The 18,562-nt window shown below is 50.6% G+C and overlaps 1 protein-coding gene across 1 annotated transcript in view; it reads left to right on the forward strand.

The window, feature by feature from the left end:
* The first annotated feature begins 13,691 nt into the window (after positions 1 to 13,691).
* Positions 13,692 to 18,562, forward strand: part of TAF1 (TATA-box binding protein associated factor 1) — a 303,188-nt gene continuing 298,317 nt past the window's right edge. The window contains exon 1 of the mRNA XM_085608461.1: positions 13,692 to 14,227. Coding sequence (XP_085464587.1) covers positions 14,120 to 14,227 — 108 coding nt within the window. The 5' untranslated portion in view covers positions 13,692 to 14,119. The remainder of the gene's footprint in view (positions 14,228 to 18,562) is intronic.

Raw genomic sequence — 18,562 nt, forward strand, 5'->3', positions numbered from 1 at the left:
TTAAGTGTCATCTCGGATATCCACCCCCAACTCCCCCCACTCCCCCAAGTTGCGCAATACCCACTGATGACCGCTCACCCGCCCACGCTCAAGGACCAACGAGAGGAATGAAAATGGCGGCCAACTCGATCCAGTAGAGAACCATCCCACTCTGAGCACACACTCACCCCCGGCGGCCCCACCCCCCCCCCAAACAACAGACCCAGCCACTCTAGCCCTGCCCCTATCCCACTAGGAGATCTTCCGTCACTGCTGGAGGCTCCAGCCACAGGCCCCGGTAGTCCGCCCACCGCTTCCATATTTTATAATGCTTACGCGGACAGCCCCGGGCCACAAAAATGGGCTGTTCCAGCCCCATACAAAAGTCTAGGCCATTTTTCCAAGCGGCCACCGAGGGTGCCAGTCATCCTTCCACATCCTAGCTATGTCGTGTTTCACCAACGTAAGGCCCAGCTGCATAAGGTGCCGTTTATAGATATCGCCCCCGATGCCATCCATGACATGCAACAGTGCAAGCTGTGGCATCCGCGGGAGCAGCCACCCCAGGACCTCAGACAAACAAGAGAAGAACCCCCTCCAGAAGCGGTCCAGCGACAAACAATGCCAGACTGTGTGTAGGAATGTGCCCTCCGCCCCACCACACCTAAGGCATTCCGGGGAGGCAATCAGGCCCGCCCGATACAGTCGCACCCGAGTATAGTACACCAGGTGAAGGTACTTGAATTGGATGAGGCGGAGGCGCATCGCAATGGCCGCCCCCGAGGGGCGGCCAAGGCCTCCCTCCAGTCCTCCTCCTCCAGCGTACCCACATTCTCCTCCCACACCCTCCGTAGCTTGTCCAGCGAAGGCGCACTGTGGGTGACCAGGGACTGATAGATCCGCGAGATCTTTTTGGTTGCGAGATCACCCATGAAAACTTTTGGCTCCAATGGGCTAAACTCGGGAATATCAGCGAGACCCTTCAAGCTAGGGGAGAGCGCATGACGGAGCTGGAGGTACCGGTAGAACTGGGTCCGGGGCATGCCAAATTCTTCCTGCAAATCCCGGAATGATTTAAGGGACCCATTCCTCATCACGTCGCCCAGAGTGGAGATGCCGATGTCCTCCCATCTGCTAAACCCCTGCAGCGCTGCCAGCTCCGGCAGCCGTCCATTGTGCCACAACGGGGTTTCCCCCGTCAGTGTATTCCACCACCCCATTCTCCTTAAGGACTGCCGCCAAATCGGTAAAACCACCCTGGACACCGGCTGCATTGCATTCCGCAGCGTCGCTGAATATAAGATTGTGTGAAGAGTGTGACGCCCCATTAGATGCCTCTCCAGCGCATAAGCCGGATCCCCTCTGTCTCCATACCACCACTCGTTGAGGACCAGCAGGTGCGATGCCTGGTAATACGAAAGCATATCTGAGGTCGCCAGCCCTCCACAATAAGTGGAGAGAAAGCACGTGTGCAACGCCACCCGCACCGCCCCCTGCCCCCATAAAAACCGGCCTAACACCGAATTCACCAGTCGGAACCAGTGAGGCGCGATCGGGTATGGGTGATTCTGTAGTTGATAGAGCAAGCGGGGGAGCGCAACCATCTTAAAGATACCCGATCTACCATATATAGTCAGCGGCCTACGGGACCATGTCGTAACATCTGCACAGGCGCGCTCCCACACCGGCGCCAAGTTCCGCTCCCACGATATCTCTGGCACCTCCGACAGGAAAACTCCTAGGTATTTAAGGCCTCCGTCAGCTACCTGCAGCGCAGATGCCCACACGCCCACCCCCACCCGAGTACCCAAGACCCACAGTGTGGACTTGCGGGGGTTCCTATACAGCCCGGACGCTTCCCCGAAACTTTGCATTATCTCCAGTATGTGTGGTCCCGACCTATCCAATGCTGTTAAAAAGAATAGGACATCGTCGGCATATAATGCTATCCTGTCCAATAGGCCAGAGGCCCACTGCTTCAACTGTGCATCTATACGCACCCACGCCGCCAGTGGCTCCATGGCGAGGGCGAATAAATAGGGCGATAGAGGGCACCCCTGTCTAGTACCCCGACAAATGGGGAAGCCGGACGAGACCGCTCCCGCCACCGGACCGAGGCTGTCAATTCGGTATACAAGAGCATCACATACGACAGGAACCGAGGGCCGAGATTAATCCGGCGAAGGAGGGCAAACCAATAAATCCAGCTTAGGGAATCAAAAACCCTGTCCATGTCCGCCAGTAAGAGCGCCGCCGGCTCCCCCGTCCCTCGGACCGCCGCCAATGCTGCGTGTGCCCGCCTTATGTTATGTCGCGTCGCCCTATGAGGCATGAATCCTGCCTGGTCCGGGTGGACCAGAGTCGAGACATGAGGTAGGAGGCGGTTAGCTAGGGCCTTGGCCAAAACCTTGGCCTCGACATTTAGGAGAGAGATGGGGCGATATGAAGCGTGTTGCTCCGGGTACCGACCAGGCTTGTGGAACACCACCACCTCCCCATGTCGCCAATCCTGTGGGAGCCGACCGGCCTCCCTGGCCTCCTCCACCGCCGCCCGATAGTAAGATACTAGTTGTAAATTGTATCGACAATGAAACTCGCTTGGGAACCCATTGGGTCCCGGTGCCTTCCCTGAATTAAGCTCCCCCAGGGCCTTACTCAGTTCCTCCGAGAGGGGGAGTTCCAGCTGTTGGCGTATCTCATCAGGCACCGCTCTGGGCGGAAGGTCCTCCATGAACTTGACCACCGTTGCCTCCGATAGGCATTCCTTGGGGGCGTATAGATCCGCATAGTAGGCGGCAAAACTCTCTGCTATAGTAATCGGGTCAATGATCGACACTCCCTTCTCATCCAGCACCCCTGGGAGGACCTGGGGAGAGAAGACACCCTGGCAGAGCCGATGCAGCATCTTGCTCGACTTGTCGCCCCATTGATAAATTCTGCTGCACGTCGCAAGCCATATTTGGCGAGCCTCATCCATCAGGAGAGAGGCATACGACTGCCGTGCCAGCAGCAGCTGTCGCACCACCAGCCCGCCACCCGCCTCCCGGCTCCGACGCTCAAGCCCTTCCACCTCCGCCTCCGCCCTAACCAACTCATCCCGACGCTTCCTACGGGCCGCCACACTCCATGCAATGTCCACCCCACGTAAAGTGGGTTTCAACGCCTCCCATAGTATTACTGCACTGGGGGCCGACCCCGCGTTGGCGACAAAGTAGTCCGCTATCCCCTCCCTCATGCACCTCTCGTAGTCCGAGTTTTGCAAGTTCCACACTGCTAGTCGCCAGCGAAATGGTTGCCGCCCCCTACCCAACTGCAGCACCACGGATACCGGTGAGTGGTCCGACAGCCCCCTAGTAAGGATCTCTGCGGACGTTACTCTCGTTGCGATCGCCCGGGGTACGAAAACATAATCCAACCGCGAGAAGGACTTGTGAACCGCAGAAAGGTATGTATATTCCCTCCGATCCCCATGTACATGTCGCCAGGTGTCGACCCAATCAAGGCTCCTCACCAAGGAGCGCAATTTCGTGGGATGGGTGCCCCCCAAATCCCCTCCCGCCCTGTCCCTCTCAATATCCATAACATCATTTCAATCTCCACCCACCACTGCCGCCACGGCCGCCCACAAAGAGAGCAACCGCTCCACCAGGGACCATTGTAAGGGGGGGGGGGGAGCATAGACACAGCCGAGGCCCAGCATGGTTTTAAATCACACTTACAGGTCCCTTTAACTTCAGGGTCAGCGTTCTGTATTAGCAGCTCTAAAGTGCTGTTTTCAGCTCCCTCTTCTTAACCAGACTATAAGCAAATGCTAGTCACTGACTAATGCAGGTTTACAGCTCACGTGGAGATAAAATGCCGACGGTGAAGCGCTATGCTGGGCCACTCGAGGTGTCCCAGTGGGCCATTTGAATTCTCACGACTATTTCTTGCTTGTCCTGTGAGCAGCAATGGGTTGGACATTAGCAAGCCTCGTCATCTCAATGCGTACAAGAGGGCCAACCACCCAGGAGTTGGACAAAACCACAGAAAACATGATGGTTGGCCACCTTAATACACCCTGCTCCTAAACCCCCAGGATGGATGCTAATAGCCATTGTTTGCCATTGGCTGCAAGGCCTTATCTCGGGGACTTGCACAGAATGTGCTGCATTCATTATGCCACTGCTTTGCCTTCTCCTTAATGCATCATTTAGTCAATCCTCTCTGTGAGAAGTTGGCCTGCTATATACTGTCCACTAATTAAAGTGGGCACCTTGCACCAGCCCTAACAACCCTTATGGTGATTTAAGAGGTCAAAGATAACCTTAGAAAGCTATCCAAGCAGTTTGGGCTGGACTGTTCTCATGAGGCACAGGGTAAAGACAGATTTCCATATGGCCGGCTCTAAACTGGGGTGGCATGGTGAGCAAAAGAACGATAGATTTAACCCAGATCTCTTGACTGGGGGTGAATGTTTTGATTTGTTCTGCATTCCGTCCATCAATTGTGTGTCTTTTGCTTTCTCGCCCTAAGTGCGCCAGGTATGTCCAGACGTGGGTCCTGGGCTCACTGTGCCACTGGAATCAAGCTATCCTGGCTGAAGAGGGGTGAAACCCCGAAAACGGTCCTAGGATGCTTGTTTCCGGTCCAGACAGGACCTGGCTTGGCAGTTCGGGCTGGACTGTTCCCAAGAGGCACAGGGTCAAGACTGATTTGAATATGGCCAGGTCAAAACTGGGGTGGCATGGTGAGTAAAAGAATGATGGATTTAACCCAGATCTCTTGACTGGGGGTGAATGTTTTGATCCGTCCATCAATTGTGAGTCTTTTTCTGTGGAGAACAGCCTTCAGAATTAGTCTTGAAGGAATGTTCAGAAGCTTGTTTTACCAGAATGCAACCTTAGAGTATTGGTTAAATGAAAGGAGAACCACACATCAGTTATAAAAATATGTATTTATTAATAGAACACTCTCTAGTATGACACAGTATCTTCTACACGAAGATACTCACAAAGCGCACACTACTGTAACACAGAAACAATAGTAGATGGCACTAATACACAGTGGGCTCCAGGGGGGACCAGACCATATACTAAAATAGTGGTATAAAAACCACGTCTCGAGTCAAGACAGTATCTAGATGAGGTAGAATCGCTGGACCCCAAGGAACCACACAAGGTGAGTATGTAGGGACCCCATGGAGGACAGGTGCAGTGTGGGAACACAACCGCTTGCTCCGTACAATTCTATGGGGAAGTCACAGTTGAAGTTTTAAAGTTTAAGGACCCTTCGCAATGGACTTCGAAGAAACCCCGTGGAAGTTAGGAGGTTGGAGAGCCACCCCACCCGTGGATACCATAGTACCAGAGTTACCTATCCCAGGGAAACCAGGTGTATAGGTCTGAGGTGGTGTCGGAATCCGCCGTTGATCTCTATGGCGGACTTCGAAGAAGAGCCGCTGCTGGGAAGGAGAAAAGTGTCAGATGAAATCCAAAGGTGGATTCATGTTGAAGAGTACCTGAAAGCAGAGGGGACAGAGTCTGGGTCACTCAGGAGTGACCAGGGGCTCGGTAGATGAATGCCCACCGATGTCTGGTGCTTCAGGTGCATTGAGGGGGTTCTTGGCTCTGCAGCCACAGAGACCAGGAGACGTCGAGGACGACCAGGAGCCGGATGCGAGCTGTCCCACGAAGGATGTAGAGTACGGAGGGGTCGGTGTCCGGCTGGAGCACCAACATGCCTTGGCAACAGCAACCCATGAAGAAGGTCAAGAAAGGTTACGGTTTGGAGCAGCAAGGTCCAGTAGACTCACTAAACACAGGGGAGTCAGGGCAAGCCTGGAGCAAACAGGGGAACCCAAGAAAAGCAGTGTTGACCCTAAGAGGACCCACAGGCTGGAGACACATGAGTCGCTAGGGGACCTCGAGCAGTTTCACAAAGCAGCGGCCTACGGAGCACTTGGTGCGAGGAGGCTGGAGTTCTTTGTAGGAAATGGTGCCACAGGTTGGGGCTACACGGAGCCCAGTGCACTTGCTCGGGAAACGCCAAAAGCATATGCACTTGCAAGTGCGCAGGGGTACGGGTATTGCAGCCCCCACAAGGGATTCTGACCTCAAACTTTGAGAGGGCAGCTTGGACCTTGAGGGACGTAGAAACTCACCTCCTGTGTTACTGAAGCCTTTGGGGTCCGTAGGAGCTCTGGAGCAGCCGACCGGTCAATCGAGAAGTGGTGCGTGCGGTTGCATGGGAGTGACTCCTTCACTCCAAGGGAGATGTCTTCCGTTGTCCTTGATGCTCCACAGGTCCTGCACGGAGCCTGTATGGTGCATGGGCACATACGATGCTTTGGCCAGAGTGGGAGACTAAGTCAGGCCCTAACGAAGTCCAGAGTGTCCAGTCGGTCAAAGTTCAGTGGTTTCTGGTTCAGAATCTTGTCCACGTTTAATCTAGGGTCCTACAGCCAGGTAAGCCCTTTTGTACCCACGAGAGAGGGTTGGACAGATTCAGGGGATCCTCCCAGGGGAGAGTCTGGACAGTGGGGAGGTTACTCCCATGTCTTTTGTCCAGTTTCTCACCAGAGCAGGAGCCAAAGGCTCCCAGGATTAGTTTGAACTACACTATGCATAGGGACACCAAATGTGCCCCTTATGCAGACTTTCAGTTGCTGGCAAGCGCACCCACCCAGCCCTAATACACTAAATCCTGTCTGGGAGGTGGGCACACCTCCCTGTGACAGGGTGCCTATTGTTCCACCTTCCTCTGCTCGAGCTTGGCTCAGCAGCAGGAGGGCTGAAATGTGTCTCTGGTCGGCAGCAACCATTTTGTACTGCCCGTGACTAGAAGGTTGGCACTGGGAACACCAGGGATCCAACAAAGCACGCTTCTGAGGGCTGGAATCATACCTCCCATACTGGTTACCGGTGTGGGGGTATGATTCCAACATGTTCGACACCAAACACGATAGGGTTACTTACAGCCGCTTTAGAGTTGGTCAGTACGCAGTCGCTTAATGCCACTCTATATGTCGTAAATGGCTGATACACTGACAACCCGGGAGAATGGACTCCGTAGGCTGCAGGGGTGTTCTGCTTATGCAGTGGCACCCTCTCACTTAGAACCAAGCACCCTGCCCTCAGGATTGTAAAGGCCTGCTAGAGGGTTGACTTGTAGGTTTTAAGTGCAGTGACCCTTAGATATAGTAAACCTTTATCTAACTTACACAGGGTGCAATGGCAGGCCTGTAGTTCCATTTTGCATGGCCTCTCATGGGTGGCATGATTGATGCTTCAGCCCATTGGACGCCTCTGGGGTACCTTTGCCCTGGATACATGTGTACCATATACTAGGGAGTGACAAGGGTACCCCAGTGTACCTAAGTACATGGCATATCAGTTTAGGGAGAAAGCAGATAGACTTGAGTCCTGATTAGCAGGATTCCAGTCAGACTAGTCAAAAACCAGCTTAGCACCAGGCAAAAAGAGGGGGGGGGGCGGGGGGTAACCATGCAGAAGGATCCTACCTTCCTACACTCTCCGAAAATGCGGCCCTCCGCTACTGCATAATCCCAACTGCCTGATTATAACTCCTACTTGTCTCTCCGGCTCACAGATGAATATATATCAATATAGTTAAGATATCATAAAATAACGGGTGTGTTTGAATGCCCTGAAGAGAGTGCAATGAATAAACATACCTGTATCTAAATTACCAGCATGTGACTGTTCTGGCCGCCTTGTCCTTAATACAACAGAAAACTCACGCACAAAAGCGAGAACATTTTACGTTGTGTGCCGAGACCGGGAAGTGAAAATGATGCTAGATCAAAGCCTTTCAATAATCGGTTGATTTGAAATTGACTCAAAATAAAAGGATATTTAAAAGTACACACCGAAGGCCAAAAAGCACCCTTCATAGTCTGTTCATGGTGCAAACCAGCCACAAATGATTTTAATAACATAGCTTCACCTAACAGGTGAACCTCATCTGCTGATTTATTTATGCCACCCTCCAACATCACCCATCGAACCTACTAGCCAAGGAGGGACCTGAAACTAGAGCAAAGTAACTCAGAAAAGAAATCAAACGCTGCTTCACGTTCCTTGACCCGTTCTTGTCCCATAATCAAATAATGAACACAAAGATTCAGATGCCCGGGACAACTGAGGTACGAAATAAACCTAGTGCAAGTCTTCATTTCCCTGGTTATGGCGAATGATTCTTCTTACAGGGTAAAAACACTGCCATAAATGTCCAAAAACTGACATCAGAAACTACTGTAGGGAATCGGGCATATAGTACCCGCTAAGTTGGCCGACAATTAGTTCCCAGAAAGGTACTCGTTTGATGGTTTTTGCAGAAATCTCAACCCAGTGTACCACAGTCTCCTGTATCGAGAGGAAATTAAAATCTGGATCTTCTGAGTTCTCTACAAACCAAGGGGTGTTCTCCTGCCAGATACTAGACAACAGGTAGGTGTTCCTGTGAGATGTCAGATCTACATATACTACGGTAGCAGGATCTAGACCTCATTCCAAACACCGCACTCCAGGGGTTACTGGAACTCCTTTTAGATCCGTGAGTCAAAGAAGGCTTGCTTGCCTCATCCGAGAGGCAGAGAAGGGGCGAGGTCATGTGGTGGTTCAGGAAGTGACTGTGATGCAAGTGCTCGTACAAAGCGACATATGAAAGATATGGTGACCGAAGATCTAAAATGGCGGCGCTCTTTAGGTGTCTGGATCGAAGCTCTAATTCCACCATTGGACTTCTAAGAAATCCTTCTAGTTGCCCTTTGTGATTTGGACTGAACTACACTTGACAGGCAGCCGGCAGGTGGCTCGAGCACTACTAACTCCGGCCTTTTTATTGTATTTTAGATCTTCAGGCACCATATCGTTTACCTGTCACTTTGCACAAGCACTTATGTCACACTAATGCAAATGTTGGCGCAACCTTTATGGACATTAGTTATGCTTTTGGTTTACCTAAAGAAATGCACGTTCTCCTGAATTTTTACTGTCAACGGCAGGACTTGCTTGTTGGAGGTTCTGAAACCGCAGCAGGCCCTTAATCTCCTAGAAATATACCCTGCATCTAGTATAGACCAGACAGGTTCCAGTGGGAACAGGTAGCCCGTCACCTCTGGTACAGTCTGTGTGGCTTGCAGCCAAAAGGGGGATATCTCCACACACGACTACACCATGTGTACAAAGTCTGCTTCATTCGTTCCACACCTAGGGCACTTGCTACTCACACCTGGGCACATCTTCCTGATCCTCTTTGGGTCAGATGTGCATGGTGCAGATAGTGAAATTGAATACGTTGGAACCGAGCATTACGTGACGCCTGTCGAATCAACTGAAGTCAATGTGTCCACACCACTCTGTGGGCCAAGCAAAATAGAAACTGCTCCAGTCCATAAACAAGTGTCCGTTCTTTAAAGGTGTGCTACCTCTAGTCGTACATCACATCCGCCCAAGACCGAATTTCTACCTCTTCCTAGTCTCTAGTCCGGTACGTCGCCCTCAAGACCACACACTCCGGCATCGTGCGTATTGGAAAGCTGGGAGCATAAGGTGTGGATTTTGCACCTCTACAAGCATATCGCCTTCATGTGCATAGGGCCACCCATAAGACACTGTCCGAAGTCCTGGGTGGAGTGGTACCCAGGAGCCTGTGTAAGAGGGGTCGTCCTCCCAATTTGCCCACCACCCTAAGGATTCCAGTTGTGGGGCTCGAGGGAACCATCGCATCGGCCATTACAGTTGGGCCTCCGCATAGTATAGCTCATAATTGGGGGCACATTGTCTGCCCTCATCTAAAAGGTCGTAGAGCTTACTCAGGGCCACACGCCGTCTATCATCACCCCATATTAGAATTGTCAATAAGCCCTGCAGTTCCCTATAGAATGACTTCTGTATAATCATCAGAATGGCTGGAAACAAGTACAACAGTCTGGGTAACACCCGCATTTTAGAGATGGCGATCCTACCCATCGGCAACAGCAGTAAGCCATTCCAGAAGGGGAGCGAGTGACGAATGGAGATAATGGCCTTGCCCAGAATAGCCTCTATTAAGGCGGCTTCCCCATGATATACCCGAACTCGCAGATATTTAATGGTGTCAAACTACCAGACCAGACCAGTGTGTGGCAAAACCTCAATCTGGTCATCTGTTGGGGGCGCCGGGGAAACAGGCAGGACTTGTCCCAGTTGATGCGGAGTCCTGACATTTGCGCAAAGTCATCCAGTACTAACGTTACTCCCAGCAGCACACCCGGGTCCGCTCTCAAGTACCCAAGCACATTGTCTGCATATAATGATATGACCTGTGGCTGCCTCAGCACCGTGAGGACCCACTGCAGTGTCAAATCCCATAGTAGGCATGCCAGAGGTTCCATTGCCAGGGCAAAAAGTAGAGGAGACAGGGGGCATCCCTGTCTTGTCCCCTTGCCAATCGGGAACGGGTCCAAAATTGCTCCCCCCTGTTTGCACCTGGGCAGCTTGCATGGAATCTAACAGCACCACCCTTATAAGAAAGGACAGCCCAGTCGGCATTTGCTGCATAACCGCTATGAGGTATGACCACCCCATGGTGTTGAATGCCTTTTTAATGTCTAAGGATGTGAGCCGTCCAGCTGTCCCTGTGCGTCTCGCCTAGTCTATGGTGTGAAACAGCTGTTGCAAGTTAAGGAATGTATTACATCCTGGTATAAAACCAATCTGGTCCAAACGTACTAATGTGTCAACCACCCCCACCATGAGATTAGCCAAGACCTTGTTGAGCACCATATAGTCCAAATTTTGAAGGGAAAAGGGACGGTAGAATGTCACATTCAATGGGCTGTGGCCGGGTTTTGGAAGCACCATTATCACTGCCTCCCTCATGGAGCTCGGATGAGACCCACAAGACACCGCCTTCTCGTAAACTTTCAACAACCTAGGTGCCAATTGGGCCCGGTAGGAAGCATAGAACTCCATTGGGAATCCATCCGTGCCCAGTACCTTCCCATGTGCAATCTGTGTTATCGCCCCCTTTATTTACTCTAATGTTAACGGGCCATCCAGTTCCTGCTGGTGCAGAGGATTGATCGTGGGGATTCTCACCCTCACCAGATATGCCAAAAATGCTTCCATCGTTTTCTCCGAGGTCTCCTCATACAACCTCTTGTTTTCCTCAAAAGCTGTATTGATCTCCAGCTGCGAATTCACCACCCACCACGACTGGAGGCAGGGAGCTGCTATGGTAAAACTGGGGGATTCCGTCCTCAACAGCCAAGCCAGTAAGCAGCCAGCCTTGTCTCCTAGCTAACGTTGTCGATGAAGGTAGGTTTTATAGTCCATGTCACACAACCTGTTCAGAAGTGCCCCCCAGTCTTTTCACAGCTCTGCCAGTGCCACACAGTGGCCAGTGCATGTCACACATTTTTATCTCCAGCTCCCTAATGTGGTCCTCTGTAGTAAGCCCTTCGCTTTCAGGCCACTCTGCACACAAGCGCCGGTAAGATCCTGCTGCCATAGAAAAGCCAAACACTGTAGTTTGCTGCTTCTACAAACTTTCTGAGTAACTGAAGTGGCCTCGGCCTGAAAGACAGAGTGCTAAAACTTGATCAAAGATGGGTGGGGGATGCGAGCTACACCCACTAATCTACCTCGAATGCTGAACATGAGGGGGGATCCCAGAGACAAAGGAACTCACGAGGGGCAGGTGGAGAACTAGTCAGCAGAACCCCTAGACCTAAAACATTTGACCATGTGAACCGGGTAATCGTGCATTATTGATTGCATAGTGCAATTTTATATTTTTGGTGTAATAAAGTACTTGCCTGTTCTACGAAGAAAAGCACTGGGCCTGGTGTTGATCTTAACATGCTCCTGGGGGATTTGTAAACCTAAGTAACCCCCACACAAACCTCCATGAGAAGCCTGTGACTGTCCTCCCTCGCTACTACCGAGAGTCAAGTGTGGAAAGGGTTGCACTTGACCCAGTTTGCAGAGCGATTATAGGGCAGAATCTGGGACTGCAGGGAAGTCAACTGCTCAAAGGAGAAAAAAAATATTGTGGTGTCCCTGTGAAGTCCTTGACGAAGGCATCTGTCGTCTTTGCCTCTGGATCTGTTCTCCAACTGAACTGGGGAATTCGACTGCTCAACTGAGAAGCAAGGAGGTCTAAACAACAAGGACACTGGTGGCCCATCAACTTCAGAAAGACTGACTGGTTCAATCTGCAGTTGCTGTAGTCTATAGGGAATCTAGAATTCCAATTCACAATGTGACTGGACCTGTCTAGTAAGTACTTTGCTGAAAAAGAAATTGTGTGCTCCAGGAAGTAATGCCAAAAATTCTTAACTAACTTGGCTAGGAGTTTCAACCTTATAGTGCCCACCTTATTGATTGGCTTCATAGTGAAATGTTGTCCATATTTAACAACACTCAACATTCTGTCCAGTTTCTTATTAGACATTTCACCATTTCACTACAAAGAAGTTCGCAAGAACCTCTAGACAATTGATGTGCTTTTTTTTTCCTCTCTACACAATACTACTTCCTACCGGTAGATAGGGGTGCACACATTCATTCGCCGTGTACTGAGCTGGCGTCAGACTCTGTCATCATGTCCAGTTATTGTCTAAAGATTGCATGGCCCTTCCATGCACCCATTTAGTCCAGCCCCCACCACGTCTCCTGTTAGGCTTCTTGTGCTAAGGGCAACACATCAACATAAAAAGCCTTTAGCAAAAAATCTGCAATCTTGATTCTTTGAAGAGCCCTGAAAGGAAAAAAATATGGGATAAATTATTTAAATGGGTGTCAATGCCCACCATTCTTGGTATCCTATGCTCCCTATGACTTTATGAAGTTCCTACTTTATCTATTTTATCCTTACCAAAGGGGCAACAGAGAGCTTGACCCGAGTCTCAAACCTCAGAAAATTGAAAGAATGTTGCAGAGATAAGTTTGCATTTGACATCTTTGTTCATGAATCCAAAGTCCTGGAGTTATTAAACTGTTACGCTGCGAGACTCCAAGAGGATGCCAGGGTCCCGTGACGAGCTAAAGGTACCAATAATGAGGATGCAAATCCCTTTGGTGCGGAGACATTCGATCTCCGACTTTAAGGCTTCGGTGAAGCACCGGTGGGTGGACGAGAGGCTGCAAGGAAGGGCCGGGTCTTGTAAGTCGAGCCTCACTACTGCCGCCATCGGTTGTCTACGGATGGCGTGGGCCTTCCACCGACTGAATCTGCAGTGAGACCCGGTGGGTCTGGTTAATCTGGCAGAGGATGCGCCCTGGAGATGGATCCCCTCCTTCTTGGAGTGGCGGTACAGGAGCCCCAGCTGAGCTATCACAATAACCAGCCTGGGCAGGGGCGGCTGCCTCTGAGAACCAGACCTGCCATAGAGGAACCGCAGAGCTGCCAGCGCCCTGAAGCCCGCACACTGGTCCTCGAGCACATGAACACGTCCCACATAGGGTCAAAGTCACCACTACACGTCCAGCCACCCCCCACCGGGGCAGCTGCTCCCCGGCACGCAGCGCTTCGGCCCCGTAACCGGCTCTAGGCGCTATGGCAATGAACCAATGGAGACAGCCCCCGCGCCTGACAGCGCCAGCGGGAGTCACTCTTCTATGTCTATGGCGCCGTCCGACGTTAGTCCTCTCTCTCTGTCCATGCTCCTTGTTTCCGCTACTGGGATTGGCTGGGCCTCAGTGACTGCTTCCGGGTCAGTCTGGGCAGCGCCGCAGCGAGTAAACAGGAGGCGGGAGCTGTCTAAAGTGCGGCCGGGACAGGGTGGGGGTGCCCCGGTGGGGGCCCGCAGCGGCCCGGGAGGAGCAGCTGCACGAGAGACCCGGGGGTCTGAGCAGGAGGGAGCCCGAAGGGACCCAGGGCAGAGTGGGCAGGAGAGGGCTCTGCAGGGACCTAGGGGAGATGGGTCTGTAGGGTGGGGAACCCAGGGCAGAGAGGCGAGGGTACCACAGGGAGGGACACAAGGCAGAGGGGGCGAGGGCTGTGCAGGCAGCGGGCAGTGGGGGCCTGAAGGGACCCAGGGCAGGATCTGCAGGGACCTAGGGGAGAGGAGTCTGTAGGGACGCAAGGCAGAGGGGGCAGGAGAGGCTCCAAGGGCCCGCAGGTAGGAAGCACCGCTGACAGGGGCCCCGCCATGTCGGACTCCGAGAGCGACGAGGAGCAGCCCTTCTCCCTCACCGGATTCCTCTTCGGGAACATCAACGAGGCGGGACAGCTGGAGGACGAGAGTGTGCTGGACAAGGTGAGGCCGGGCTGGGGGAGAGGGAGGGCCAGAGGCACAAACTGAAGGTTGGGGGCGAGAGTGTGCAGGAGGGTGAGACTGGGGGCGAGGGGCACCCAAGAGGGAGAGAGAGGACCATAGGCACAAACTGAAGGGTGGGGGCGAGAGTGTGCTGGAGGGTGAGACTGGGGGTGAGGGACACTGGAGAGGGAGAGAGAAATTGAAGGGTGGGGACCAGAGTGTGCTGGAGGGTGAGACTGGGGGTGAGGGACACTCAAGAGGGAGAGAGAGAGAGAGGACCATAGGAACAAACTGAAGGGTGGGGGCGAGAGTGTGCTGGACGGTGAGACTGGGGGCGAGGGGCACTCAAGAGGGAGCGAGAGAGAGTGAGAGGACCAGAGGCACAAACTGAAGGGTGGGGGCGAGAGTGTGAAGTTAATGTCCCAATACCTCCCAGGGTAAATATGAAATTGTGCAGGATGGAGCTAGATAGTTATTAGCTTGCACGTGTGTTGAACAGTATATTGTATTAAAATATTTTCATAGCGCTTATTATCCCTATGTGGAGTGCTGAAAAACCTGCTTACCTTTGTGGTATGCTATTTATTTATTTTTATTTAAAAAGTTTTATATAGCGCAAACTAGGCCCTGGAAAGGTAACAGAGCGCTTTACAAATGTTACATCAAATAGATAGCTCGATAAACTAGGAACAAAAATATGAGTAGATAGCAGGAAAAGCATAAATGGTGTCCATCCTAGTAGGATATCCGGAAGGTACTCAAGAGTGTGTTAGCCATTCATCCTTAGAATCAGGTGCAGATCCTAGTTGGTGAGCTAAATCAAGGGGATCAGGGTAAAGTTTTGTTCATTAAAATCAGTTTGACTTCTTTTTTTGAAGGAAGTGCTTGAAGGGTTCATTCTGATTTCTGGGGACAGGGTGTCCCAGATTATAGGTGCTAGTCCGTAGAAAGTATGGTTGTGTTTTCTTTTTCCGAAATTTTTGAGGTTTCAATAGCAGGGTGCTGGTGCTTCTCGATGTTCTGCCACCGCCTGATAATTCCAGTTTATCAGCTAGATACCTTGGTGTGTTGAAGTGCAAAGCTTTGTGTGTTATATGGGCAATTTCTAGCTGTGTTCGTGCCTCATAAGGGAGCCTGTTCAGTGCCTTTAGATCGGAGGTGATGTGGTTGTTCTTTTTGGAGCTGGTGACAAGTGTTGCGGCCGCGTTGAGGGAGTCTCTTAGTGGAGCCATTCTGGATCTCGGCAGACCACATAAGGTTGTAGTCCCATAGTCTATTCTGGGCATCACCATAGCTTGCACAGCTGATTTGAGGTCTTCATGGAGGAAGGGTTTTAGTATTCTACTAATGTTCATATGAAAGTTTGCTCCTCTGGTGACTGTCTGATGTATTCCTGCGTGGAAGAGGTGTGGTGCAGCAGCCAGGGTGCCTGACTCCGGACCACATAGTTAATGGTTCGATCCCTGACTCCGACGGCAGGTTAGCCCAGCACCATGTGAATCTGGGCAATAGCTTGCTTAATCTTCCCGATGGCCCCCAGCGCCGGGACACCTCTCCGGAGGTAGCTGTGTGCTTTACAAATGCTGGCATTTACATTAACATGGTGATATTCTTGTCAAGTGTTATTCCCAGTGATCTTGTGGAATCTATGATGTGTGGTTTGCAGTTGAAGGCTGTTAAGTGTTTCATCCAGTCTTCAATGTCACCGTGTCCTCGTGGTGGGGTAATTAGAATTAATTCGGTTTTGAACGCATTAAGTTTGAGGTGGTTTCTGGTCAGCCAGTTGTGTTTTTTTTGCAGAGTTGTATTGAGTAAATGGATACCATGTGGGGATGATTTTTTAGGTATAGTTGGGTATCATCCGCATATATGTGGTAATGAACATTGGAGAGTTTCACAATTTCGGTTTAGGCCTCCATGAACGTATTTGAAGAGGGTAGGTGATAAGGAGGAACCCTGAGGGACTCCTAGGGTCACCGCCATGGTAGTGAACAGCAATTGGTTAATCTTGATTCTTTGCTTTCGGCTGCATAAGAAAGAGGTGAACCATTTTAGGACAGCCCCTGATAAACCCTCTCTGTTTTCAAGTAAGACCAGGAGACTGTTATGTTTGACCGTATTGAAGGCTGAGGATAGGTCTTGGAGGATTAGTTGGCAGGACTCGTTTTGATCTAGTAATCTGAGCCCGTCATCAACAATGTGCGTCATGGCTGTTTCCGTGCTATGGTCCTGACGGAAGCCTGATTAGAACTGGTCAATGAGGTGGAATTGAGCTATGTGGCTGCATAGTTGCTAATGAACACATTTCTCCAGTAGTTTTGCTAGGGTAGGAATAGTGGATATTGGATGGTAGTTAACTGGGATTGTGTGTTCAGCTGTGTTTTTTTAATTCTTTTTTATTTTTAGAATGGGTGTTACCTGGCCTGCTTTTAGGCAGTTCGGAAGTGTTCCTTGCAGTAGTGGAACATTCACTATCTTTGTCGAGAGGGGTATTAGAGAAGTTTTGATCACACTGAAGATGTTGGCTGGAAGAGGGTCGTAGAAGCTATTTGATGTTTTTTTTATTATTCTTTTTATTAGCATTTTCAGTAACATATACAATATTAACCAAAATTGCATTGCATTACTCATAAATTGCGCGATTTGATGGTTTAAGTGTTGTTAAGGTCTTTGGAATGTCATTTTCATCAAAAGTTTTGAAAGTGTTCCAAGATGCTTTGTTTTTGGGGGTAAGTCCCAGTTGGTTAGGGGTTTGTACAGACCGTGGCACATTGGGGACAAGTGGAGGTATCATTGTGAGGTCTTATTAGCTCTTCAGCGGGATGACGAAAAGGCGTTGGCGACGGCCCGGGCGTGGGAGGCGCTGGTGGTGGAACTTCAGGGGCTGATGGCTAACAACGGGACAGAGGGGGACACATCTGGCGGGCAGGAGGAGGTGGTGAATGGGGAGTAGAAGGGGAGTAGTAGTGAGCGCTGGAAACGAGGGTGTGGCTCAGCGCGAGGGAAAGCCATGGTTCTCTAGTGGAGGGCGGGCACCCATGTCTGATTTATGGCAGGGAGGGGGCACATCAGGAGTGAGGCGAAAGACAGGAGGCACACTGACATGGGGTGGGGAGGGAGGGGGGAGGGCCTGTATGGGCTGGAAGCTCATTCTCCCGGATATTGGCTGGTAACTCTGTATGTGTAAAACATTCTTTGACCGTGGAGGAAGCGGGGTTTGTACTGAGCTGTTGCTATGAAAACAATAAAAAGTGTTTCAACAAAAAAAATCATTGTGAGGTCTTCCTTTTCTGTGTGGAGTTCATTTTCTATCTTTTTAGATTTTTCAAGGAAGTAGGAGGGAAATATGTTGCAGTTTGTTTGCGAGTTGGGACGTAATGTAGAGGTGATGGGTTGTTGAGAGGATTGTTGTTTGATAATTTCGAACAGTTTTCTTGGGGAATTTCTGGCATACTTTAGTTGAACTTTGAAGAAATTTGCTTTTGATATTCTGATGTGTTTGTTGTGGGTGCTCCCCTGTGATCTAAGCTGCTTAAGGTGCTCTAGGCATGGTGAGGATCTCCATTCCCATTCAGCTAGTTTCAGGTTGCGTCTTTGTTTATTTAGGCACCTATTGTACCATGGTTTGGAGTCTTTAGAGGACAGTCTTTTCAGCTGAAAGGGCGCAACTGCATTAAGAATGCTAATCATTGAGTTGTTAAAGTAGTTTGTGAGGTCATGGACCTCTTGTCATGTCCGCTGGCAGCGTTAATACATTGTTGCTGGGGTGATGTCAAATCTTTGAGTTTAATGTTGTAAGTGCTCCTTTCCATTGTTTGGGTTTCTTAAGTTGGGGTTTATGTGTCTTCGTTTGTTTGGTGATAAGGAAGGCAATGCAGCGGTGGTCTGTCCAGTCAGAAGGGACGTTCGATCCAAGTTTGATGGAGTTTGTCCTAGCAATAACAAGTACACTACACTGTGTAGGATGTTTGGTTGGAAGTGTGTTTTTTTTTTTAATCCTTTGTGGGAAGTGTGTCGGACGATTATCACTTGGGTTAGTTTATCATGTTATGGGATACATCGCCTAAGAGCGTGGTGATGAAGTGTGGGATACAGACACACAGTTTCATGGGTTTCAGTACTCCGGAAGCTGTGAACAGCTCTGCAGGCTCTTTTATGGTACTTCTTATGTTCTTAGTCTACGTATCTGTGTACTGCACTGGGCTGGTCGTTCTGAGATATTTTGTATAAAGCTTATGGTCCAGAGCAGACACCGATTAAAGGGAGAAATGGAGATGGACTTTAATATAATTCCTTTAGTGATTGTCTTTGTGAGATGTCAAGAAACGGTCATAG

The sequence above is a fragment of the Triturus cristatus genome, chromosome 5_2 (assembly GCF_964204655.1).
Source record: "Triturus cristatus chromosome 5_2, aTriCri1.1, whole genome shotgun sequence".
NCBI lineage: Eukaryota > Metazoa > Chordata > Amphibia > Caudata > Salamandridae > Triturus > Triturus cristatus.